This window comes from Rhinopithecus roxellana, chromosome 19 (assembly GCF_007565055.1).
Source record: "Rhinopithecus roxellana isolate Shanxi Qingling chromosome 19, ASM756505v1, whole genome shotgun sequence".
Lineage (NCBI taxonomy): Eukaryota > Metazoa > Chordata > Mammalia > Primates > Cercopithecidae > Rhinopithecus > Rhinopithecus roxellana.
In genome coordinates this window covers 34414814-34439785 of record NC_044567.1, presented here as the reverse complement: position 1 = coordinate 34439785, position 24972 = coordinate 34414814, and the positions used below count along the sequence as shown (strand labels likewise).

The following is a 24972-nucleotide window of genomic DNA, read 5'->3' as shown; positions in this document are numbered from 1 at the left end:
GCCCAGGAAAAGAATAGGGGCTTTTCCTTTCCTCCAACAGCGTTGATCAAAAGCTACACAGTGACAGCAAGAGAAAAAAAAAAAAAAACAGAGCCCAGCCCAGAGAAAGCAACCTCCAAAAGGCTGGAGCAAGATTCAAGAGCTCTCATTTTCAAAGGGAAGCCCACAGGGCCCTGAGGACATTTCTAAGCTCAGATGATGCTGCTCCCCAGTCAGAACCATTCATCAGAACTGGAATAGACAGATAACCAGTGCAGTAAGAGACAGCAGATACCACACACTCCGAAAGTGACAGGGCTTTGATCCTGTCCAAGGATGCGGACCCGTGTGAGCGAGTGCAAAGCCTGACTCTCTCCAGCATTTGTGTGCTCCGATTAGGACGGTCCAGGCAGGGCTGGGTTCTGTTGCCAATTTCTTCTGACCACCCGTCTAACTTGCCGCATACATTTTTTTGACCTTGAATTCTGCTTCACTAACTTGAGGCACTCATATATTTTACTGGGTTGTCATAATCATCAAACAAAAGAGTTGTCATTGAAGCTCTGTTAAAGGATAGTGCAAATAACCCCACCTAAAAGGTTGATGTGAGAAACAGGGTAAACAAGCATTTACAGGCTGTTATTGAGGGGCCAGGTTCTGGAGCATTTCCATCTGGGTCACACCAAGCAGTATGAAAATGGGAGCTACAATGTTCACGCAAGCCAAGTTATTAGCACATCGGCCAGAACTCCAAAAAGTGTTTTGATACAACTTTGGCATCAATTCATATCTACTTTCCAGCATAAACGTGCTACAGAGTCAGAGAGCAAATATCTGCACAGACAGCAAACTATGTCTATAAAGAATCAGAGAGCAAATACTCTAGGCTTTGCAAGTCATTCGGTCCAACTTAGACCTAGTTGAGAACTACTCAACTCTGCCTTTGTAGCACAAAATCAGCCATAGCCACAGACAAGATGTAAATGAGTGGGTGTGGCCCATTCCTCCAATAGCCATATATCCAATAAAATCTTATTTACAGAAGCAGATTGGATTCGACATGCAAGCTATTACTTGCCACACTCTGCTACAGCAAAACAAGTCAGATGTACAGAAAATAACTATTCGAGTTCAGAGAAATATAATGCAAGGAAAAATGCTGTCAATTACCAACCTGTTTTATTTAGATCAAACCTAGTGTGACACCAACATCCCAAGTGGCTACAGATTAACACAAGCCCCAGTGTGGCGATACCCTTCCCCAGCCCCCACCCATACTTGAAATTTGTATGCAATAAATAGTAGAGCTTACGTTGAGTACCTGCTGTCCTCCAGGCCACACTCAGTTCCTGGTGCAAAGTGGAGGCCTGGTAAATATTCGTGGAGTTCCCACTGGCAGTTTTAAGCTAATATCCAGCCTTGGTGCTGAGCACTGAATTAAAAACTAAAGCTCTGGCCAGGCGCGGTGGCTCACACCTGTAATCCCAGCACTTTGGGAGGCCGAGGCGGGCGGATCACGAGGTCAGGAGATTGAGACCATCCTGGCCAACGTGGTGAAACCCCGTCTCTACTAAAAATACAAAAATCAGCTGGGTGTGGTGGCACGTGCCCGTAATCCCAGCTATTTGGGAGGCTGGGGCAGGAGAATCACTTGAACCTTGGAGGTGGAGATTGCAGTGAGCCGAGATCATGCCACTCCACTCCAGCCTGGAAACAATAAGACCCTGTCTCAAAAAAAAAAAAAAGCTCTTTGCAGGCCTCCTGTTCTGAGAGTGTCCAGTAAAAGAGCTGCTGACAGCTTTCTGACATGGGCCATGGCAGCACCCAGACCCAGCTCCCCTCCATATAGTGGGAAGCTGGAGTTGCACAACAATCAAGGCTCATTTCAAGGTCAGATTCCTGCTGTAGGAGCAGCTGAGCAATGAAGGAAATACATCAGCCCCCTCAGCTGTATTCTTAGCCCAGGGCCTACAACCCAGTGAGTTAAGGATTCGGAAAGTATGAAGCACTTTTCAATGTAACAGTTCATGTGCATCTTTCATTACCAGCATGGCACCAACCCTGCCCCACATCAAGTCCCACTCTGGGCAATTCATAAAACCGTTCTGAGTCAAGAGAACAGGTTTTTTGAAAGTGAAAGGAAGGACAGTTGCAAAAGAGTCAGAAGAGACCTTGGAGAGGCCAAGAGAGAAAAAGCCATGAGAGGGTGAATCACAGAGGCAGAGAGTTATTAATACTTCCCATTTGCATAGCGCTAGACTGTTTTCAAAACACATGACCCCAAGGCCAGGACTCCCACGCCCAAACCTCCCAGCCCACAACCATCACACAGATCGCCATTTTCCTTATTTCTCAGTATGAATGTCATTCCAGAAATAGCTGAGTCTAAGTCTCTGAAAGGCCCCCATCCTAAACTATGTGGCCTTTGCTCATATGCCTCGCCCACCAGCTCAAGCATGCCCAGAACCCAGCGTGGGTCTTGCCTCCTGGGCTTCAACTTCTCCCCCAGCTGGTGGCTTTGAAATGGGGCTGGCCGGTCAGGCTAACTTTGCCCATGATTCATGCAGAAAGCAAAACAGATGGAGACAACTGCGTGCCAGCATGGAGCTCACAAAGGGATGAAGGCCACATGGGTGGCTCTTTCAACAGGTAATTCTGGGGGCGTTTTAGTTAGAGCAAAGCCTGTGTCTGGCCACTAGTGGGCACAAACTGCTCAGTAATCTTCATGTCAAGGTATTCCGGCTAAAGCTGATACAGTTGTTCAATGACCTGCATTCCTAATTAAGCCGGGCCCAGTAGCTCACGCCTGTAATCCCAGCACTTTGGGAGGCTGAGGCGGGCGGATCACGAGGTCAGGAGATCGAGACCACACTGGCTAACACAGTGAAACCCCATCTCTACTAAAAATGCAAAAAATTAGCCGGACGTGGCGGCAGGCGCCTGTAGTCCCTGCTACTTGGCAGGCTGAGGCAGGAGAATCGCTTGAACCTGGGAGGCGGATGTTGCAGTGAGCTGAGATCGTGCCATTGCACTCCAGCCTGGTCAACAAGAGTGAAACTCCATCTCAAAAAAAAAAAAAAAAAAAGGCTTTGTGGCAAGCACAGAGCTTGTTTGTCGGGGTCTAGTTTTGCACTTTGACATCCATATTCTTGTTCTGCTAGTGAGTTCTTAGACTTCTAAAGGGAATAACATGCAGCCACTGAGGTACCTGAGGTTACTGGATAATAGTAAGCTGTTTGAGGATTTTTTATACCCTTGTTGGAAAATTCTAGAAACAGGGAAACAGAGTAGGCTTTGTTTCTCTAAGAATTGTTCTTGGAAGACTTACTCCACCAGATACAAAAGAAAAAGGAGGCGCGTGGGTTGCATGATCAAGGATATCAATCTCCCTCCTTGGTAATTCACAATGTACCATGAATGATCAAAGCCTGCTTAACTTTCAAAACTTAGTGTCTTTCAAACTGATTTATCAGGAAACTTTTTTTTTCTGTTTTCTAAAAGAACAGCTCACTTAAAAACACTGAGTTTGGCCACAGAAAATGATGAGAAAGGCAGTTGCAATTGCAGTCATGAACTGCATCAGTGGAGAATTAACAGGGAGTAATTGGTTTAGTTTTAAGATCTTTAGGTTTAGGAGGAATTCTCCCTATAGAAATAATAGAGTTATCCTCCTTCTTTCCCCCAAAGTATGAAAAAAGACCATGCATGATGGAAATTAAGAGCTAGAACAACAGAACTGCTCTCCCCACCAGCAACAGTAAACCAGTGCCCGTCTGCAAGCACAAAACCCATCCCTGCTCGCTCTGCCTACTGAAATTCTACCCCATTGCCAAGGCCCAGTTCAGAGGTCACCTCCTTTTAGGATCCCTCGATGCAACAATTACATCCTGAACAGGAACAGAGGCTCCGGGACCCATGCAATGTGCAGGTCCTACCTCAATTTCAGGTCCTACCTCAAGACCCACTCTGCTTTTAGGAAACCAGGGTACCTGCCCCAGGTTACTTAATTTGTTAGAGGCAGACCCGGTGCAGAAAAACAAGGAATCCCTGATGCCCAGACTACTAGTTTTTCCACTACAACACACTGGGGGTGCAGAGAAGTCAATGATATGTTTGAAATCTAATGAATTAAATGATTCTACCACCATTCTTCAGACTTAGAATCCACACAAACTAGAGAGAGAGGAAGGAGAATGGTGTGGCAAAGAGAGAGGGGTTCCCCTTATTCTCCGCTCATCAGCCTGCCAAGCCAAACCACTGACCAAACTTCAGAAGGGCAAGAAGAGGCCCTGCTTCTGCAGCTGGGACTCCAGTGGAATCCCCAGCACCAGAGAAGCCACTGAAAGAAGGAAGGAAGTATCACCACCAGAGAAGAGAAAGAAAAACTGCAATTGTCAACTGTTTGAAGAGTCATGATGTAGAGGAGAGACTGGGGTCACCCTGCGGTCATTGTCCAGGAGGCATTATGGGGATTTAAACTCTTTAAGGATGAGCCAAGCAACTTGATAAAACCCAAGTCCAGCACATCAGGCATGAATGAAGGCAACCAGAAGTGACTGGACAAAAGAGGGGCAGTGTTGGGTTTAACGAGGTAATTTCTTAAGTGACAATATCTCCTGGCATTCCTCCCTCATCACTGGCTGCTCATCCCCTTTCCTTCCTGTACCCTCATTAACCCCTGGCATGCTCAAGACTTAGCTCTGAACACTGTTCTCCTTTTCTGTCTTCTGCTCTCAACTCCTCCCCAAATAACTATATTCGGCACCATGACATTGAATACCCTTCAGTATAGAGGAATGACTCCTGACTTTGAATTTCCAGCCCAGACCTCTCCCCTGAGCTAAAGACTTCTAAATTGAAGTGCTTTGCTGATCTCTCTGATAATCAAAATGTAAATCCTGATTTCTACCCCTTGCCCCAAATCTTCTGTTCTTCCTCCAGTCTTCCCATCTCAGTCCAAGATCCAGTTACACACCAGTTGCTCAAACCCCAAACCTAGAGTCATCTAGAATCATTCTTCCCTAACTCCCTACATCTAACCCATCAGCAAACCCTTTCATGAGACCCTTTTTTTTCTCTACTTCCCCTCCCTAGCTAAGCCACCAGCTACCTCCTAGAGTTCTTGTAAAGATTAAATGCATTGCTCTTCAAAGAATGCCTGGCATTTACGTGAATTGTTTGTATTCTTAACATCATCGTCATTGTCATCACTGTCATTTCAGTGTCGTCATCATGTCCAGTCTGGACTACGACCACAAACTCCTCACTGGTCCCCAGTTTCTACTCTTGCCTCTCCCCAGAATTCATTCTCAACAGCCAGAAGGAGCTTACAAAACACAAATCAAATCATGACACTCTTCTGCTTAAAACCCTTCAATGATGTCCCAACTGTCCTCAGTACCACAGCCTGAGGCCCCAGCGATCCTGCTCTCATCCCTCTCTCCCGCATTCCCCACCCTCTTTTCTTCAGCTACCTCAGGGCCTTGGCTCTCCCCTTTATCTCCTGGAATTTTCTTCCCATGGTTCTTCCTATAACTGGTCCCTCCCTGTCTTTTAAATCTCAGACCACATCACTATGGAAGGAAGAGGCCTTCCCTGAGCAGCTCATTCCTCCAGTGATGACTTTCCATTGGATCACCCTATTTGTTTCCTGTAGAGCACGTTCCACTACCCATAGTGATGCATTTATTATGTATTGCCTGTTTCCTCCAGCTCCTTGTGAGCTGCACAATGGCAGGGACCTGCTCTTTCTTGTTCATCTCTGTGTACCCCGTTTCTAGAATAGTGGCCAGTACATAGGACAGGCTCAGTAGAGTTGAAGAACAAAGGAATGGATCTCACTGTTAGCTCTTCAACATTAAAAGAGGCTCTCTTGAAGGTAGTGAGTTCCCCATCAGTGGTAGGATGAACAAGTGGTAGGCATATTGCAGAGGAGTCTGCAGCTCGATGAGACAGGGAAGAGGGATGGGCCAGATGACTCCAGGTCCCTGCCAGTGTTGGGGGCCACATGTATGTGGATGACTGCACAGTCAGAAGGCTTCATCCCAGACAGCCTTCTCTCGAGCACCAAAGATCAACATCCACAACCTCAGGCTGCACCATGGCCAATCCCTGCTCCTGAAATGCAAGGGATGTTTTCTTGGTGCTGGTGAAATCTTGGGGATACAACGGAAGTTTTTTTAAAGCAAAGACTATAGTTTCCAGGTCATATGGTTCAGACACAGGTTCAAACAAACATTTCATACCAATTCCTGGGTATTGGCATTAGAGAAACTCTAAGGGTTGAAATCTTGGCCTGTTGACAACACATTCCATCCTCTGTACCTCCTTTGCACCACCAGGGCCTCAGCATCTCATAAGAGCCTGTACAATCCAGAGCCATTCCTTGGGTAGAGATTACGGGTTGACTCAGGGAGCCATAAAGGTTTAAAAATGTAAAACAGGGGTCCATAAATGCAGAAGGTCTCCTGTGTTTTCTAAAATCTGGCCAACAGCTGGGCCACAGACAAGGAAATTGTCTGGTGTCCTTGCCAAAATGGCAGTGTCACCAAATTGATAAACAAGTCTGGGATCATTCTGAAGACAGGGATGATAGGAACCCACCAAGGACTCATGTTGGGGGCTGCTGAGACTGGCAAGATTTAGTTTCTCTAATTTTCAACCTAAGGCATTGATCTAATGCCACACACAACCTATTGATAGTCATGAGTTTGCTGTTCCTGCTGTTGCTGCTGTTTAAACAGAAAAGAAGAGTAGTAAGTGGTCATCTTCTCAGTGCCTGGTGCTGGTCCAGCCCACATACTGTGGCAGAGGAGACCCACCTGTTGTCACTGGGAAATGAGGGGCTACAGGTACTGCCCTTAGACAATGGAGGTGGCCAAGGATGTTCGGGGACAGATTAGAGGACAGCTCAATAATTCCCTTCATGCTTTGGTGTTGAGCACTGGCCTCCTCCTAAAAAACGAAAGTGATTCAAAAAGGGACACACTTTTTGTGCCTAACACCTCAGCATGAAAAAGTTTATCAACTACCTTTTCTTCTGAGACAAGAGAGGACTTTGTGAGCAGGGACAGGGCCTGAGAGACAGATTTTACTGAAGACAAACTCTGCCTGGGTCCTGCCTCATCACTGAAGCTGACGAAGACCAGCCAGGAGCCAGGGTAAGCCAGAACTGTGCCCTTCCAGCTCCTGGGCTCCCACATCGCCTGTGGTTTAATCCCAGTATTCTGACCCATCCTGCTGCATATCAGGTCCACACGAATTAAATAAAGAGCAGGGGAACGCTTGTGAGAACTTGGACTTGATATTTGGATCTTGGAGACTTAAAAACAAAAAGCACTGGCTTATTCAACAGCAGGGCAAATGTTTTGCCTGAATCCTCTGGGTCAGTAGATTTTCAATTGGCCCATAGGGTCTTGGGGAGGAGGCTTGGCACACCCCTCCCCCTCACCAGAGCCTTCCAGATTGTATGAGTTTGGCAAACTAAAGCTCCAGGAACTGGCCTCATTCAAAGCTAACCCATGGACCCTGCCTGCCATGCCCTGGGGCTCCATTCTCTTAATCAAGGCAGAGCGAACCTACTTAAAAAAACTGGTTACTCAAAACCAGTTTTCTAGCATAAAATGTTCACAGTTATTTTCTGATTGTGAAAATAAAAGATCTCAATGAGGAAAATAGGTAAGGCAGCAAAAGAAAAGAAAACAGTCAAAGTGATAAGAATCCTGTCACCCAAAATAATCACTGAAAATATAACCGATGCATTTCTACCTTGTACAATTTCTGATATACTCTGCCTTATGGAGGCTTCGGGACTGTCACTCCAACTTGGAATCCAACAGACCACTGAGAAACCCATGGAGACAGCAGGTCTAAGGAAATCACAAAGATTAGAAACGCATGCATATGCACCCAATTCCTTCCTAGTGTGGTTGGGGGCACACACACTCTGAGATGGTCTGTGATTCTACTTACCCCTCACTCTCTGTTCCCACTATTCTGCCCTGCCCTCTGTCCCTCAACTAACAACCTCCTGCCCTGCCCAGCGATCTTGCACTTGATGGTCCTTCTATATGGAACCTTCCCCAGATGTTTATATGGCTGGCTCCTGGCTACCCTCAAGTGGTCACACCTCAAGGAGACCTCCCTTCACCTACTGCAATCCCTCTTTATCCCATTAACCTGTCTTATACAGTTCTTACCATTGACCCCCAAATTCTCCATGTTTATTGACTAGTTTGTCCAGTAAAACATAAGCTATTGTTCACTCTTGTAACCTTAGTACCTACAGTAGTCTCTGGTACACGATAGTTGTTCAAGAAATAGTCCTGCATGAAAGATCAGAAGAGAAATGAAGAGGCTCCCGAAGTGGGAAGTTCACGTTTCAGGAAGTGAGAAAACGCTGAAATTCCAAGATGAGGGGAAGAGAGATGGGAGGTGAGACTTAACAGGAGCAGGAGTGGATCATTCAGGTAGATTCCGATGGGCGTTATTAAAGATTTTCATCTGAAGATTAAGACCAACGAAGGGCCTCCGAAAGGTTTCCAAATGAGGAGTGATATAATTAGGTTTGTGTTTTTTTAAATATCAGCCTGGATTCCGTATGAAAAATGAGTCACAGAGGAGTAAAAAAGGATGCAGCTAACTAGTTAGGATGCTGCCCTGGCGCCTCAGACAAACGAGGAAGCAGCGTGACCACAGGTGGGCAACAGGCATTGGAACCATGGGGTAGCCTGAGGGACCCGTGACAATGCTGAGAAGAGAAAGAAGGAAACACGTCAAGGCAGACTCTAGATATTTGGCTTGCCAGCTGGTGAAGCAGCATTCACTAAAATACTAGAAAGTGACAAAGGGGTGGATTTGGCGGAGGAGATAAGGACTCTCTCTGGCCTAGTGGCTTGGGGGCCTCTCTTTGATATCCCAAGGGAAGTGGCCAGGAGATAGCTGGATAAACAGGTCTGGGATTCAGAAGAGAGGTCTGGACTGGAGGAAAATAGAGATTCAAGAGACATCATTAAATAATAATAAGACGGCTGGGCGTGGTGGCTCACGCCTGTAATCCCAGCACTTTGGGAGGCTGAGATTGGTGGATCACCTGAGGTCGGGAGTTCGTGACCAGCCTGACCAACATGGAGAAAGCCTGTCTCTACTAAAAATACAAAAAATTAGCCAAGTGTGGTGGCGCATGCCTGTAATCCCAGCTACTCGGGAGGATGAGACAGGAAAATTGCTTGAACCCGGGAGGCGGAGGTTGCAGTGAGCCAAGATTGTGCCACTGAACTCCAGCCTGGACAAGAGCGAAACTCTGTCTTAGTAATAATAGTAAGACTTCACTTGTACCTGGAGAGGTGGTAGAAATAGAGAGAAGCCTCGACAGATCCTAAAGTTTCTGAGAAGAGTCCATATGAGAATGGTGGAGTGCTGACAGAGCCCAGGATGCAGCAGAGATGGACTCTTCGAAGAATGCTGAAATAACCGGGACTTAGGGAACTGTAGAGGGCGCAACTGAGCTATTGCAAAAGAGTATGATTGGGTATGGGAGGGGATGGTCAAACCCTCAAGGGAAGTATTCCACACCAGGCTTACAGAGAAGTACTTGCTGCCAAGTTTCTGTGATTTGAGAAGCCATGTTTCCCCCAAGGCCGAATGACTATATTTCTCGCCTTCTCTTAGAAATAGGTGTGGGTGTGACCATGTTACATTTCATTAAAAGAAAAGGGGATTCATTCTTCTCCACCTCCTTTCTCCACCCTACTGCTTGAATCATGGATGTGACGGCTGGAGCTCTAGCAGCCTTTTGTTTCCTCAAGATGACAGCCAAACCCAAGAGAAGGTAAAGAAATGAGCTAGCAAGTATCTGCATCTCTGACAATTTCATGGAACCTCCATACCTCTCTCAGGCTACCTACTTCCAGACTTCTTTGAAAAGAGGGAAAAATAAATGATCTTATTTAAGCCCCTATCATTTGAAGATGTTCTTTTATACCCAATCAACCCTAATCCTAACCAGAACACTAGCCAACTGGTCTACCCCATCCCCTGCCTTGCTCTACCCTTACCTTAGGTCATGTCATTGCCCTAACAGGGAATGTTCTCTTCCCCCTTGCCTGTACTGACTTAAATCCTGCCCATCCTTTGGAGGATGGATCAAATTCTACCTCCTACCAGAGATTTCCCTTCCACTTCCTCCCTGAACTCGGGCACTGTCTGCCTGCCTCCCTTTGGGCATCTGGCCTGCTCTGCCTTCCAGGAGAGTGATTCACCCTTCCATAGTTATCTCCTGACTCCTTGACCAGGCTTGGGACCATCAAGGCAAGGTTCATGCTTTCCAGATCCTCGTATTCCCTGGGCTGGAATGGAACTGGATACAAGATCATAATGAATATCCCCACACTAAGCCTCTCTTACCTCTGCCTACACGAGGCAGATAAGGAGGGGATGCCAGAAAGTATACAAATACATTTAGAAAAACGAGAAGGCAGGCAGAGTCAAAGTCAGTTAAAAATCTAAAACTATTTCTAATATCAAGATGTAGTTTGGGGGCAAGATCTGGTATATCTCTTTCAAACTATACAACCTAGATGTTAGACTGCCTCATGGCATGATGCCAGGAGGCCTCATTCATACAGAAAACAACATAAATGGCAACCCCCAGAGAGAGGTGCAGTGTCGTGGTCATGCACCAGAAAAAGGAGTCCTTTCAGAAAAAATTACCAAGTCACATGGCACAGTGGCTCACGCCAGCTCAAAGTGTAATCCCAGCACTTTGAGAGGTGAGGTGGGCGGATCACTTGAGGTCAGGAGTTCGAGACCAGCCTGCCCAACATGGTGAAACCCCTCTCTACTAAAAATACAAAAATTAGCCAGGCATGTTGGTGGGTGCCTATAATCCCAGCTACTCAGGAGGCTGAGGCAGGAAAATCGCTTGAACCCAGGAGGCAGAGTTTGTAGTGAGCCGAGATCATACCACTACATATTTTTTCACACTTGCAACATATTCTTCACATATCAGTGTCAATAATGAGTTACTTTTGATTACTTAACAAGTATTTTTTTTCAAACATACTTTCTAAGAGCAAATACAGATGCGGTAAATGGTTTGCAACGAGCATAGTTCATTTGTAAAGGCAGTATAATGTTTTAAAAATTACACATTTTTTTTCAGCTTATTGTTTGCTGCCACAATTGTTAAACTCAATCGAGGAGGCCCCCGAGTATTCGACACTTAAGGCTGAAGTCGTAGCAAGTGCTACCACGTTGGGGAAGAGAGCAGCAGAGATAACCACCACTGGGGAAGTGTAAACGGAAATTTCAAATTTAGATTAAGCCTGAGTGGAGTGGAAACAAACCCAGCGTGTTCAGGGACAGCGTCCAGATGTTTTCAAAATGCCCTGATTGTGAGAGCTGAGAAGGGAGATGTGAAGAACAGACACTCCGGGGTGCTCTCAGAAAGCAATGAGACAGATTTGAAACCCACCCTAAGGAGGCATTGTAAATGAACCCAAGAATGTGAGCTTGGCACAGAAGGAACAAGTTGAGAGATAAGAAGTTTCCTGATTAAAATCACCCTAGTGCCTCTTTGAGATCTGCTTCTAGCACCAACTGACAGCTATTTCCAACCGCAGAATACACCAAATGCAAGTCAGTAACAGGCTACAGGTCAATATCGCTTTCTTTCCTGCAGATGGTTTAAGCACAACTTAGCAACTCCTCTGCCCGCCTCGTTTCTGCTGAAGCTCAGCCGGGTTTTAACACACCTGCCAAAACTGCCCCCTTCTGGGCCCAAGAGTCCAGGATTCCGTGCCAAGTCGCGTGGCCAGATGCCACTTGGGGATGGCGCCTGTGAGCACCAAAGCCTGCCCTTTGCAGGCTGAGTCACTACTTGTAACCACCAGGTGTCAGTAGCAAGGACAGAGACTCCCATCCAGAGTGCTCAGGGAAGTTTAGCCAGACCCTGAAGGGGGAGAAACCGGATGCTGTGGCTTTGGGGATAAGCAGTGCTATGGTCACATTCTCAGGCACTCGTGAGTATTTCATTTACCCAGTTACCAACTCACCATGCAAACCCACCATGTAATTTCTGGGATGGCTTTAATTCAATGTCTTTCACACACTCAGAGACAAGATTAAGCACTGTTCTCACTTCAATAGGACTGGGATCTTTTCTCCGCTCCCTTCCCAACCCAGAAGGTAAAAACATAAAGCAGGGTTTTCCATTCCTTGCTTATCTTCTCCATATAAATTACCAAATGAGTATTTTAGCAGTTTCTATTTGTACTGTGGTTCAAGGAATTTGGTTAATAATGCTTCAGCTTGGGACATGCTTGGGTATTACTAGGTACAGAGCCATAAGAGGGAAAGTCCAGCAAAGAAATTGGATTATGCAAAGCCAGGACCAAAGGCCACTTCACTGCCTGTTTTATTGAACTGGATCTAAACTGGTTTCTCTCATCTGGTGTAGCATCTTGAACATATATACTGGATCTATGAGTAGCTGCAGCAACATTTAAAGTTGTATTTCCGTGGTCTTTTAAACCCAGGATGTTAGGAAAGCTCTGCTATATCTATAGGTCCTTCCAGCCTGAGGACACATCTTTTGGAACAAAAGATCATGTGGATCCACATCCACAGGCTCTTAACACCAATCGCTGTGGCCTAACCAGCCACCAAAACAGCTCATCCTGTTTACCTCCGCCTGTCTGCATACAAACACGCAGGGCTCCTGGCTGGGTGTTCCTTTCCCTCTGGGTACTTAGGGTATCTAGTTGGTGCTTCTGCTGCCAACTATCCCTTAATTTGACCCTCATGAAGCCTGGCTTCCACATCTCACAAGCAAAGATGCTGAGGACAGAGGAGAAATACAATCTTCTGGATTAAGGACCCCAAGGCTTAGCTTAGGGTTTTGCAAACAGCTTCAAGTCCCCATCTTGCAACAAGGAAACATTCAAAGGTTTTGATGCTAGGTGGCATCACTGAGGTCCAAGACCTGGACCTCAAGTCAGTCTTGTGTCCATATGACTGATGGTGCAGTGAGGCAGTCCCACTGTCACCGCAGCAGAAAGGGGCAGGACATTTCTAAATAGACACAGCCACCAAACCAAAGATACATGTTTGATCCAATGTCCCAAAGGGGTCTGCCTAAGGTTTAGCTATCATACCACCTTTACAGCTCCTATGTCAACATTTTTTTTTAAATCACAAAAAGCATTATCCTAAGTGATCAGGAGGGCGCTAAGGGCATGTCTCTAGGTAGAGTGAATCATAATGATGCCCAGGATCTCAGCTTCCCCAGTGAGATCACCACCCCTCCCATTTGCCTTGGACTCACGGCTCCCTGTCACATCCCAACCCACCCCAGCAACAGCATTCTGGCTTGTGTCTTCCAGTAAGCGTTTCCAGCTCTGGACTGAGAAACGTGTTACAGGCATCTGAGGACAAGCACAAAACCAGCCTCACCGTTTGGTGATGATGAGAAACAGTGGTGGACATTTCCTGAGGAAGAGGTGCTACAGTTCTGCCAGAGATCAGTTGCGTGTCCATTCCCCACGATCCATTGCTAAAGAGAATCAGATAGATATCCTGAGTCAGGGAGGGAGTGAGGAGTGAAGGAAAAGGGGAAGGAGAAAGGCCCAGGGATGGCGAAAAGCACCCTCATGCACCTAGCTACCCCGCCCACCCCTGCATGGTAACAGCCAATGTTTTATGACCTAAAAGCACTTTGTAAATGGAAAAGTTCTCCATGCACATGAAAACGATTATGTGCAGAGATGTTTACTATAGTAGAAGGAGCCATGAACTCAACCTGAGACACCTGCATTCAAGCCTTCCCTCTTCCCAGCATCTCTGGGGATCATTCCCCAAGCCCCTCTCTCTGAGTCTATTTCCTTGTATATAGCTCCTATCAATCTGATGTTATCATCACCAGGCACAATGGAGATACTGTGAAGATGCTTGTAAATGTTAAACCAAGTTACAAATCCCCAACATAATTATCTCTCACAGAGACTACAAAATCATGCTGACAGGCCGGGCATGGTGGCTCACGTCTGTAATCCCAGCACTTTGGGAGGTGGAGGCGGGCGGATCATGAGATCAGGAGTTCGAGACCAGCCTGGCCAACATAGTGAAACCCCGTCTCTACTAAAAAATAAATAAATAAATAAAAATGAGCCAGGTGTGGTGGCAGGCACCTGTAATCCCAGCTACTCGGGAGGCTGAGGCAGGAGAATTGCTTGAACCCAGAAGGCAGAGGTTGCACTGAGCCGAGATCACGCCATTGCACTCCAGCCTGGGCGACAGTGCGAGATTCCGTCTCAAAAAGAAAAAAAAGAAAAAAGAAAAAGTAAAAGAAAATCAGGCTTACAATGTGCCTTAAATTAAGAAGCGAAAGCCACCATGGGAAAACTGCCTGCATGTCTGCTCATCTTCATCGCCAAGAAAATAACTTTAAGATCTCATGGGCTGGACAGTTTTGTAACATAAGTTACTCTGATGGCCTGTTTCTATCAGTGGAAGCTTTACTAACAAGGTGTTGTGTTCATGCCATAAAGCCGACATGGGACCTGTGAAGTCTTTTCCAGAAAAGCCCATTTTAACTTTCCAATTTCAAGTCCTAAAAGGGTGTTTTATAAATTAATTCACCCATCTGACTATGGTTTGGATTAAAAAAAAAATCATAATTACTCCTCTTCTTCAACGAGGCTGCATTAATTAAAAAAAAAAAAAAAGTTAAACAATCTTACCAAATGAAGGTCGGGGCCCCTAGATCTGCTCTGAAGTTACTTGGCTTAAATAGAGACCTGCGCACCTAACCCAGCCCAGCGCTCGCTTCTTTCCTATCACTGAATCTGCTCTGGTTTTCTCAAAGCAACTGGAAGGGGGCAGATTGCCAGAAACTTCCCTGGGACGTCTGAGACTTCCAACTGTCTGCAAATAACACAGTCCTGAACCAGAAGGAGCACGGGCTGGGAACCCAGATGGGGAAGAGCGGGCCGCGCAGGGAGCCTCCCAGCCAGGCACTCACGCTGACGATCGTGGAGACGAACAGCAGCACCAGCACCGCGACGTGGAGGACGATGATACCCAGCAACAGGAGGAGCATTCTGGCGGCAACTTCTGCTCAGCGGAGTTTCTGCCTGTGGGGAGAGCGCTGGGCGTAAGGCCGAACGCACTGGGCCGAGCGAGGGAGGCGCGCGCAGAGGGAGGGTCCCGCGCACTAGCGTAAGGCCCGGCCTGGCCCAGCGTCCGCAGCCCGCCCGCCCGCGCGGGTCAGGAGCCTTCGCGCCGCCTGCAGCCGAGAGGGGGCAGCAGCCTCCTGCAGGACCAGCGCTCAGCGTCCAGCGCCCAGCCAGACCCGCCTGCAACGGAACATCTTCTGCTTTTGGAAACAAAAACAAGCGGTTCGCACGTCTAAAAACACCCAGGGAATAGAGGGGTTTCCAGAAAATATGAGCAGAGGCCACTGCACGCTTCCACCCACCCCGAGCGCCTCCCGGAGACCGCCCGGTAAGGGGAGAGGTCACGTCCTCCGAGACCGCAGTTCAGATTGTGAATTCCCTACGGGGTGGAGGTAGCGGTGAGGGGAGTAGGCGCCCAGATTTCCATCTGAGAACTGGAGACACCCGTGACATGCGCTGGGGGAGACAGCAGCGAAGAGGCTGGTTTCCCAGACCCCAGTGCTCTCCGCATTCCGTTCGTCTCCAAGTTTCCACCCAATTCTGCCAGCGTAGAGGAACCGTCCTGGCCCCAGCTCAGCCTCGCGCAGACTCTGGCGGCTCCGGAGAGGCGGTGCAGAGCCAGAGGAGTGTGGAAAGGAAAGAATAGCTCGGGAGGGTTGCCCGGACCCTGCGCTTTCCGTCCACCGCGGGCTTCCCCAGGCGCGCCCAACTGAGACTCCTGGGGGCAGGGGGCATTCTGCTCCTGCGCTAGACCCGCGTGCTCGCCTAGAGGTCCAGTCTGCACCCCAGGCACTCAAAGCCAGGACACAGACCCCATTAAGACTGAGCTCCGGTCTGGGCGCGGTGGGACAGGAGCCCAGGAGCCTGGACCGAAGGGAGTAGATGTCCAGCGGACCGGAGAGAGAGACAGAGGGTAAAAGGCTGAGTCCAATAATTTCAGCCGGTCAGAGCTGGCAGGACATCTATCCCAAGTAATGCGGTCCTCGCCCCTCATTTTAGACTTTGGGGGAACTGAAGGCTGGGATGACTTGTTAGAGGACATGCATGGCTGTAGAAGATCTAGCTGAGACTCTGGGGACCATTTCAGGCAGAGTCTTGGGCCAGGGAAACAACGTTTCAATAACCCAGTTTGAAAAGTACCCAATCCCAGGCCCCTCCGTTCCTCTCCACAAGCATCACATTCAAAGACACTGGAATGCGCTGGAAGAAATAAACAAGGATTTCTGATGACTCCCAGAGGGTTTGAATTAAACAGATGGCATGAGGCTGGGAACTGGGGAGCCACAAGAGTCCAGCACTCTCGGGATGTCCGCCACAGGGGCTGTTTTGCCACTGTATCCCAGAGTCAACGCCTCTTCAGCAAGGCGAAAACTGAGACGCCCTTATCCTCTATCCAGACACCAGCACCATCACCCTTGCCCATAAAGGCTCCCCTCGTTGTATTACTCCAAGCTGCATTGGAAGGGAACAGGACACACAAGGGACCCTGTGCCCCTAAACAGAAGCTCCAGGGAGCTGGCCAAAGCCCCGCGCCTGCTCTGCGCCTTCTGACACCCTCACTGGAAGATGCCCATATTTCTCCTCCATCTCCTTCACTCTCCCCACCAAATCACTTACAGCCCAAAGGAACAGCTGTCCCGATCCTCAGGGTGGCCTCAAGTACAAACTCGGGTGCGTTGGCTCCGCTGCTGGCGCCGCCAAAGCTGCGCTGCGGGGCTGCGCGCGCGCGAAGCAAGGGGGCAGTGGGAGGCTCCCGGCGTTCCCCTTTAACGGGAACAACGCCCTGTTTGCGTCGCTGCAGTAGGGTGTGTCCCTGGGTCAGCGTGTGCGGGAGGGCGGGACTCAGGGAGGAGAGGGGGCAGGAGAGAGGGAGGGCAGGAGACGGTTAACTTGGCCTTAAATGCGCCTCAGGAAAAAGTCGGTCTCTGCAAAATCGCGGCGACTTTTACTCGAAACCAGAGGCGGCCGAGCTTTCTCACCTCCCACCTCCCTCCTCCCCCGGCCCCGTGGAGATCATGGAAACCTAGTGTTGACCGAGAAACTGGCTCCTCAGCCCACCCTGGGAAGACCCAGCCAAATGTAGCTCAGCGGATGCCCAAGGATGGGCTTCGGAGCGCGCCGACGCCGACCGCGCCCGCGCAGGGCTGAGGTTGGATTCCACTCCCACTAACACAGGACAGCGGGCGCTTGAGCATTGAAGGGAGTCCCTCTTCTCTCGGATCCTGGAGCCCCTGCCCTGTCCTGGCGTCTTAGCCGGGCACACCTGCCCCTCGCCGGTCCCCGCTATTACTGTCTGCACCTACCAAGCATGCCGGCTTCCTAGGATTGGCAGGGATTGATCTAGCGGGCTCTGCTTGAGTGCGAATTAGGGAAAGAAAAGTCTGGCGACTACCGGATAGCGTGGTCTGGGGTTGGGCTCCTCCTAGCCTGGGCAAAACCAGACTACCACCGAATAAGCTCAGGCAAAGTGTTCCTGCAGCAGTCGGGCTTGGCTGTCAGCCTTGGCTGGCGTGCTGGCCATGGGGTTTAGGGGGTGGGTGCGAGGTGGCCATTTGAGGTGGGGTTGGAGCAGCCAAGGAAACCAGCTGATTCATAGCCTCCTAACGTGACCCGCCCAGCGTTACAGGGAGAGAGGCTAGCCCTTCAGTCTCCGCTTGGCGGAGGCGCGCCCAACTGAGACTCCCGTGCGCAGGCCAGCCTTGATGCAAGGGACGGGGAGCAGGAATGTGGATATTAAAGGTCTTTGCCTGAAAATGCAGCAGTTCACACACACGCGCGCGCACACACACACACACACTTCCCCACTTCTAGTGTACTGTGTCATAGAAGCTCATCCCTCTCAATGATTCAAATAATTCTATATTAATTTACAATTTGAAAGGAGCTGCTACTTTAGCTAATTGTATATTCTTACTATAAGTAAAAATAAATTTGAAAAAAATCTTCCAACGGTGATCTTTTTAAAACTCTCCTGTTAGCAGATTTAAATGAAGCATACTTGTAAATTGTATTTACAGTTCCCATTACACGCCAGGCACTTTGCCTGGACTTTGTATGCATGGTCTGTGAAAGTGAGTGGTTAGGCATTCTGTCTCTGGGCTCCAACAAACCTAATCACCCTGCTTACTTTTGTTGTGAATTTGGACAATTTCTGAAGTTCAGGGAGCTTCAGTTTTCTCAGATGCAAAAGGAACTAGTAATGCCTGCTTTAAAAGTTTATGGTGATGATTGAAGGAGACAATATGTACAAAGCACTTAACATCGTGTCTGCAACATAATAAGGGCCCAGTGCCCAAATTGCCACCACTATTGTTATATCACATTTAACTCTCACATCAACTCTTCAGGGAAGACCTGACCACCTCTGCACGAAAGTAGCTTGTAACTCTGATAGATAGGTAGATCGATAGATCGATTGATCGATAGACAGGTAGATCAATAGACTGATAAATATTTATAAATGAAAGTGCGTAGGCAAGTAGAAAAAAAAATGTCTAAAGACCTGGAAGTGTTTTCTTTCCTCCATGGGTCATTTTATAGGTTCGATTTGCTCTAGAAATTATTACTTTGTTTTATGCTGTTTGGACATTTATTTATGTAACCAACATTTTTGTGATTACTACATACTCAGGACAGTTCTAAGTAAGCACTTTACAAATGTTAGCATATCTAACTCAGGATTTTCTTTCCCTTCCTTTGTGATTTTCAAAATAAACTTTTTAATAAAGTTTAATACACATACAAAAAAAAGTGGACATATTGGGTGCTACAGCTCGCTTCTTCCTTTCTTTTGAACCCAATAGTTTAATCAATAACCACCCAGGTCACAGCCACACCATACGCTGCCAGACAGGTAAACCCAACCCATCTGTCCCTCACTGCCTCTGGTCTCCTGCCTGGCTCTCAGTGGTGGAAGAGGAAATGGTACTCAGTGCCTGCTGACCAGACTTGCCACACCCAGAGCCTGGCTGGTCAAGGCTCTGCCACAGGTGGCAGCTTCTCCCTAACCTGCTTACCAAGGCCACCTGCCAGGTGTGTGTGAACAGCTATTTTCCATGGGGGAAGAAGCATCTAGATTCCTTTCTTCCTTTCAATCTGGATGCATTAGGGTTTCTAGATGCTCTCAGATGGCCCCCCACCTCCCCAGCCAGAGTGTATATCCACCTCTTAACCAAGGATATAAAAAAACCTCTGAATCTCCAGTCAATTCCAACACAAATGCACCATCTCTCCTGCAATCCTTTTCATTTGCAGCTTGCAGGGGGTGGGGAATTAGGCAATTCTTGTAAAGCATAGGCATGCATCACCCAGAGGCACAGTTTGCCAATAAAACTCACCCAGCCAAACAGCGTAACCCCTTCTTCCAAGCAGATTTCTTTGCAGTCAAATGCAAGGGATGCTGAGGCAAGGCCCTCCCCACAGGACAGCCAGAGACCCGCAGCCGACAGACGAAGCCTGCAGCTTCCAACCAGGCTCCCTGAGATGTTCCCTGGTGTTGATCCCTGTAACTGAAGCCAGACCAGGCGTCTTTCCAGTTTATTCAGGGGCTGGTCCAATGCTGGGATATGTCATGGTGGCCTGAGAGGTTCTCAGCCTCTATTATTTAAAGAGACAGTGTCCAACTTTCTGTGCTTTCCAGAATATAGTAATCCCAAGAGGCCCTGCAGGGCATGGAGAAACTGGAATCAGAAGGGAGAAGAGCTTTGAGTATGCCTGAAGTCTGTGATGCCAAGGTTGTTCTCTCTGGAAGTGCCAACCTGTGTAATAGCCAAGAGGCCCCACTGGCTCCCCTCCCCTCTCAGTGAATTCTGCAGAGATTAAATATACTGTGTGAAGGATCTGTGTCTACAGTGCTACATATGTGCAGGTAAGTTTTATTTTAAATAAACATCATTTTAAGGGGCCCAAACATTGCACAGCTAATCTCTCACAGCATCACAGCAGTGAGCCAAATGTCTCAAGAGTCACCAAATCAAGCCTGCTTTGTTCCAATCCCTGGTTGAAAAGACTCTCTGCTACCTGCTCTGTCTGCCTAGACCCCATCGCAAATGATCACATGTGTTGTACATCAGAATAAAACTTAGGGAAATGGGTTCTTCCGACTCTGTCTTTAATGTGCCCTCATCAAGCTGAACTTCATGAGATAATTCAGTGTAAGTAAACGAACCTCTACTGAAAACTTTCTAACCTGTCAGGCAGGATAGGCTGGAAGAGCAATTGGAAATTCTTGGAGAGGGAAGGAAAGGAAATTATGGCATTTTTAGGTTCTTTGCAGCGTACCCACTCCAGCTCCCAGAGAGTCCTCCATCCCTTGAACCGCTTCTAGCTGCAAGCTCCAACACAAGGGGACTGTTTTCATTGCATGAGTTTCCTGGAATTCTGGTACTTGCGGCATAAGACTTCCTCTTGTGTCAGGGATCCCCAGTCTGGAGAGACCTGCAGAGTTTGGAGAAGTCCCTCCCTGTCACACACTTTACGTTTGGTTGGACTCTCCGGTCACAAGGGCCTCTCAACGGCCCTCTCTCCTGTTCTGCCCACAGCCAGCATCTGCTCACAGTCAACATCACAGCCAGTGCCAATGAAACAGTTTCACCTTTCTCTCTTTGCTGAAATCATTTTTATTTTTCCCAGCAGTGGTTCTTTAGAATCACTCAAGAGCTTTGTGAATGACCTAGCCTGGGCCATGCTCAGAGAAGCTGACTCAGGTGATGTGGGATGGGGCTCAGGTATGGGTAATTTCCAGTGTCTCTCTCCCCGCTGGATGTTTGGTTATCCAGCCAGGTTGCCACGTGGAGTTAGATTGTCCCTGATTTCCTTCCAGCTCCCTTCTGTTGTGGAACCCAAGTGGAGATGAGGTGCAGTGTGGGCTGCTGCAGGATTATGCAAGTTATAGGTCAGTTCTGCCAGGCAAAACAGGGGGTTTGTGTGTGTATTTATCTGTGTATGTGTGTGTGTGTGTGTGTGTGTGTGTGTGTGTGTGTGTGTGTGTGAAAGAGAGAGAGTCAGACAGACAGACAAAGAGACAGAGAGAAAGACAGAGAGAGAGAGAGAGAGAGAGAGGAGGCTCCCTCAGTCCTCCTCTGACATGGTCTGTACAGGGACTGGGAACAGTGAGCATGGGTTTTTGCAGCCTCTCCAGACAGCCTTTTCCTGGGTACTGCCATGATCAGGTCCAAAGGCTACATGACAGAGGCTGCTCTCCCTCAGGCCGGGATCAAGCCTGAAGACGTCTAAGATTATATCTGATCTAAGAGCTAAAGATTCCAAGGAAAAGGGGCAGGGCCTAGTGAGTGTGGGGCATGGCTTCTGGCCAGATAGGACCAATCTGATCAGCCCTCCCTCTCTGCTTCCATGAGCTCCGCATTCTGAGACCTGCTCCCTTGGCCTCCTGTCTCTTTTGTCCAGGTCCTCCATCTCCGACAGTCAAACCCCGGAGTCCCTGTTGGCTGTCAGCACCAGAGCTGGTTACTGTTGTGTTCCACCGGCCCCGTCTACCAAATGCCAACACACTTGTCTTTACCCATCTGGGCCAGACTCTCTTCCCTTCCCAGAGCCAAGTGAGGAAAACTCCTTCCTGGTCCCCTGTCTCCCATTTCCAATAACCCTGTTCTCAGCCAAATGGGCCAACGTCTCTGCAAAGCTGTAGGCAATATCCCACTGAGCCTCTTGCAAAATAAACACATAGAATAGTCACCAAATAACATTTATTATTATTTACTGTCCTCCCTTCCAGTTATGAATAGGAAAAATGAGAATCGAGATTATCTGAGGAAACACAGTTGAGTCAATGAGACTGGCTATTTCCAGCACCTGAGTTGTTCTGCTACACCACGCTTCATCGGCTCAGTGGCATCAACTGTCTGCAAGTCCTTGATAATGATGATAATAGGTTATATTTCCGTCGTGTTTAGCATATGCCAGGCACCATCTTCAACATTTTATATGCATCAAATCACTTAATCCTCATAACTGTATGAAATAGGCACCCCATCATCCTCTTTTAGAAGAGGGAGAAACTGAGGCACGGTGAGATGTTCAGTCACTTTCTCCAGACACACTGCAAAGAAATGACAGGCTGGATTCCAACCAGGCATTCTGGCTACAGATCCCATACTCACAGCCTGGGCTATCTCACATTCTACCGTGCCCCTAATTGTGCCCAGCACGTTCCTAGCATATCTTCTCATCATGCTTCCATAGACACGATCATTTAATGTCCTATTTGTATGAAAGATATTCTCATATTATACATATTTATGCATTCATGTTTCTTTTTCCATTAAGAAGGCAAGGACATATCCTAAGACATCCATTTTTTCAGCACCAGTCACATTAGTACAACTTTCAAGAATCCTGTCTCATCTTGTCGACAAGACTGTGTGCTCCTCTGGGGATATTTGCACTCCATACATCTGTACAGCACCAGCACTGGCAGAATCCTGCTTGTAGGTGACAATTTAATTTCATAAGAGTGAAATGTCCATGACAGTGGAATCCCAGCAGACTCTTGAAGAGGGAGGAAGCCCTTCTGCACTTTATAGCTAATAAAATGCTGTTAAAATATAGCAGTATCTTATTTAAGAGGAACCATTATAGTCATTTTCTATGTGAAGAAACTGAGACTAGGAAAATTTACAATGTTTCCTCCAGGAACTAGCTAGTGAATGCCAGCGCTCGGGCTTAAAAATGTCAGTTCCTCTGACTCCCAAATCTGTAATTTTTTCACTATGCAGGCTCCCCAGAGAGAAAACCAAGGCAAGCCTGAATTTGGTGTTTGTCCCGGTGATGAAGTTGTTGTTGGAGCATCTATTCCACCAGGTGCTCAATCAATATCTGAAGAGTGTTTACACTAAGAATGAAGTCTTTCCTGTGTCCTCATAGCCAGCAGCCTGTGTGGGAGTTCTTGGCCAGCCCTGGACACAGCTGGCCTGGAAGGGTCCTCAAAAGTCAATCCTGCCTCATCTAGACTCAGCTAGACTGTTTTGATGTTGAGTGAGAGCAGCTTGTTGAAAGAACAAGCAAGGCAGGGAAAGAAGGCAGAGGGGAATGAAGGAGGGAAGGAAGGAAGGGAGGGAGGGATGGAAGGAAGGAAGGAAGGAAGGAAGGAAGGAAGGAAGGAAGGAAGGAAGGAAGGAAGGAAGGAAGGAAGGAAGGAAGAAAGGAGAGATGGAGGGAGGGAGCTATAGATAGGAAGAGGGGAAGGAAGAGAAGGAGAAGGGAGAATAAAAGGAACAGAAGGAGCCAGTTTGACTTCCATGACGGAATCTTCTATAAGTAAGCAAGTTTGAAATTATGTCAGGTCTCAATCCCTAGAAGATATTCTTTATGAACAAGACAGACACAGTCAGAAAGCAACATAAAGACACACAAAAAACTCACATTGGCACAGGACTGTTCCCTAAATGACATCTTTAAAATACAGAAAGGTATCTTGGAGTAAATTGTATCTTTAGCTCCTTCACCTGTGGGAGAGAAAAGTCACAGAATTACTATGTTGTGGCAGTGGGACCAGACCAAGTACAAAGGACTCTCTGTTCACAAATGCATTGTTGCTTAGGAAAGCCAGATTCCACAGATGCAAGTGGCGGGGAGAAAGCAGTCTTTTCTCTGACATCTCACGAGCTAGCAGCTAGAGGATTCGGGAGCAATTTAAGCGAGAGTCAGAAATAGAAGTGTACTTGGGATTGCAAACTCTAAAACTCTTCTAAGACTGCTTACTCCTGAGTAAAAATGCTTCTGCATAGTAGGGCATAGGTTCAAATAAGATGGGGAAGCTGAGCAATCTTGCCACATGGGAATGGACGGAACGGGGAGGAATGCAGGGATTTTCTAGGCCACTGCAGACCAGGCATAGCAATGTCTAGAAAAGAAGCCTTGGCTTGATGTGAGAGATTGTCCTTATTGAGAGAGGTGCACAGGAAGATCACTGTAACCCAAGGAAATGCCTGCTTCAGGCAGTTGAAACCACACCAAGAAATGGGGCATTCATCTCCAGCAAGGAACAAGGTGACCATGAACAGTCCTGAATGGGACCCTGGGAGGTCAAGCCCCATGATGCATCATAGTCCCCACAATGCACCATTCTGTGTGAACTTCTGAGCCTAGGGAACACCAGTTGTACTTAAAATGAACTGGAGGGCACATGTTTTCTTCATCTCCGAGTTCCTGAACCACTTATCAAGTGTGAAACCTCAGCTAAACCAAGGAAGTTCACAGACAAAGGTCAAATCCTTTTGAGACATTCAAGGGAAAGCTGGGCAAAGCTTCAAGAATGTTTACTCTTCATTGTTAGACTAGGAAATACCTAATTCAGAAGACTTCACCGGTAAGTCTGGGCCTCATGTAATTGTTTTACTTTAAATTTTGGGCTAAGAAATTAAAACTATAGAAATGTCTCTTTAAAAAGTCATGGATATGCAAAAATGTGGCTACAATGGTTTTATAGCCAAATAAAGGTGGCATGTTTTATAACAAAGAAAAGTGTGACCATCCTAAATCTCAAATACTAGAGAAATGATTGAGTAACTCTTGGTACAGTCATGAGATGAAATATTATGTAAGTATTAAAAATAACATCCAAGAAGAAGGTTTAATGAAATGAAGAGCCATTCGTGATGGATACAAAATAACACACCTATAATTTGTTAAGCACTGGCTATGTGCCAGGCACTGTGCTAACCCTCTCATTAAATACTTACAACAATCCCATGAAGGGAGAACTGCCATGACCCCCAAGACACCCACACAGTGAGAAAATGGAGGAGCCAATACATAAACTTTGACCACTTGAAGCCAAGACCCTAGGTTCTTGACCACTAAA

The 24972-nt window shown here is 47.4% G+C and overlaps 1 protein-coding gene across 2 annotated transcripts in view; it reads right to left on the bottom strand.

The window, feature by feature from the left end:
* PMP22 (peripheral myelin protein 22) overlaps positions 1–19693 on the bottom strand; it is a 35795-nt gene extending 16102 nt beyond the window's left edge. Inside the window, exons 1-3 of one of the 2 annotated variants that reach the window (XM_010370570.2) lie at positions 19490–19693; positions 14999–15110; positions 13432–13531 (exon numbers count right to left, since the gene is read on the bottom strand). In XM_010370570.2, the coding sequence (XP_010368872.1) occupies positions 13432–13531; positions 14999–15076 (178 nt within the window). In that variant the 5' untranslated portion in view covers positions 15077–15110; positions 19490–19693. Of the gene's footprint in view, positions 1–13431; positions 13532–14998; positions 15111–16769; positions 16926–19489 lie in introns of those variants that run through there. The other variant, XM_010370569.2, reaches the window with a different exon arrangement.
* Positions 19694–24972: the final 5279 nt, after the last annotated feature.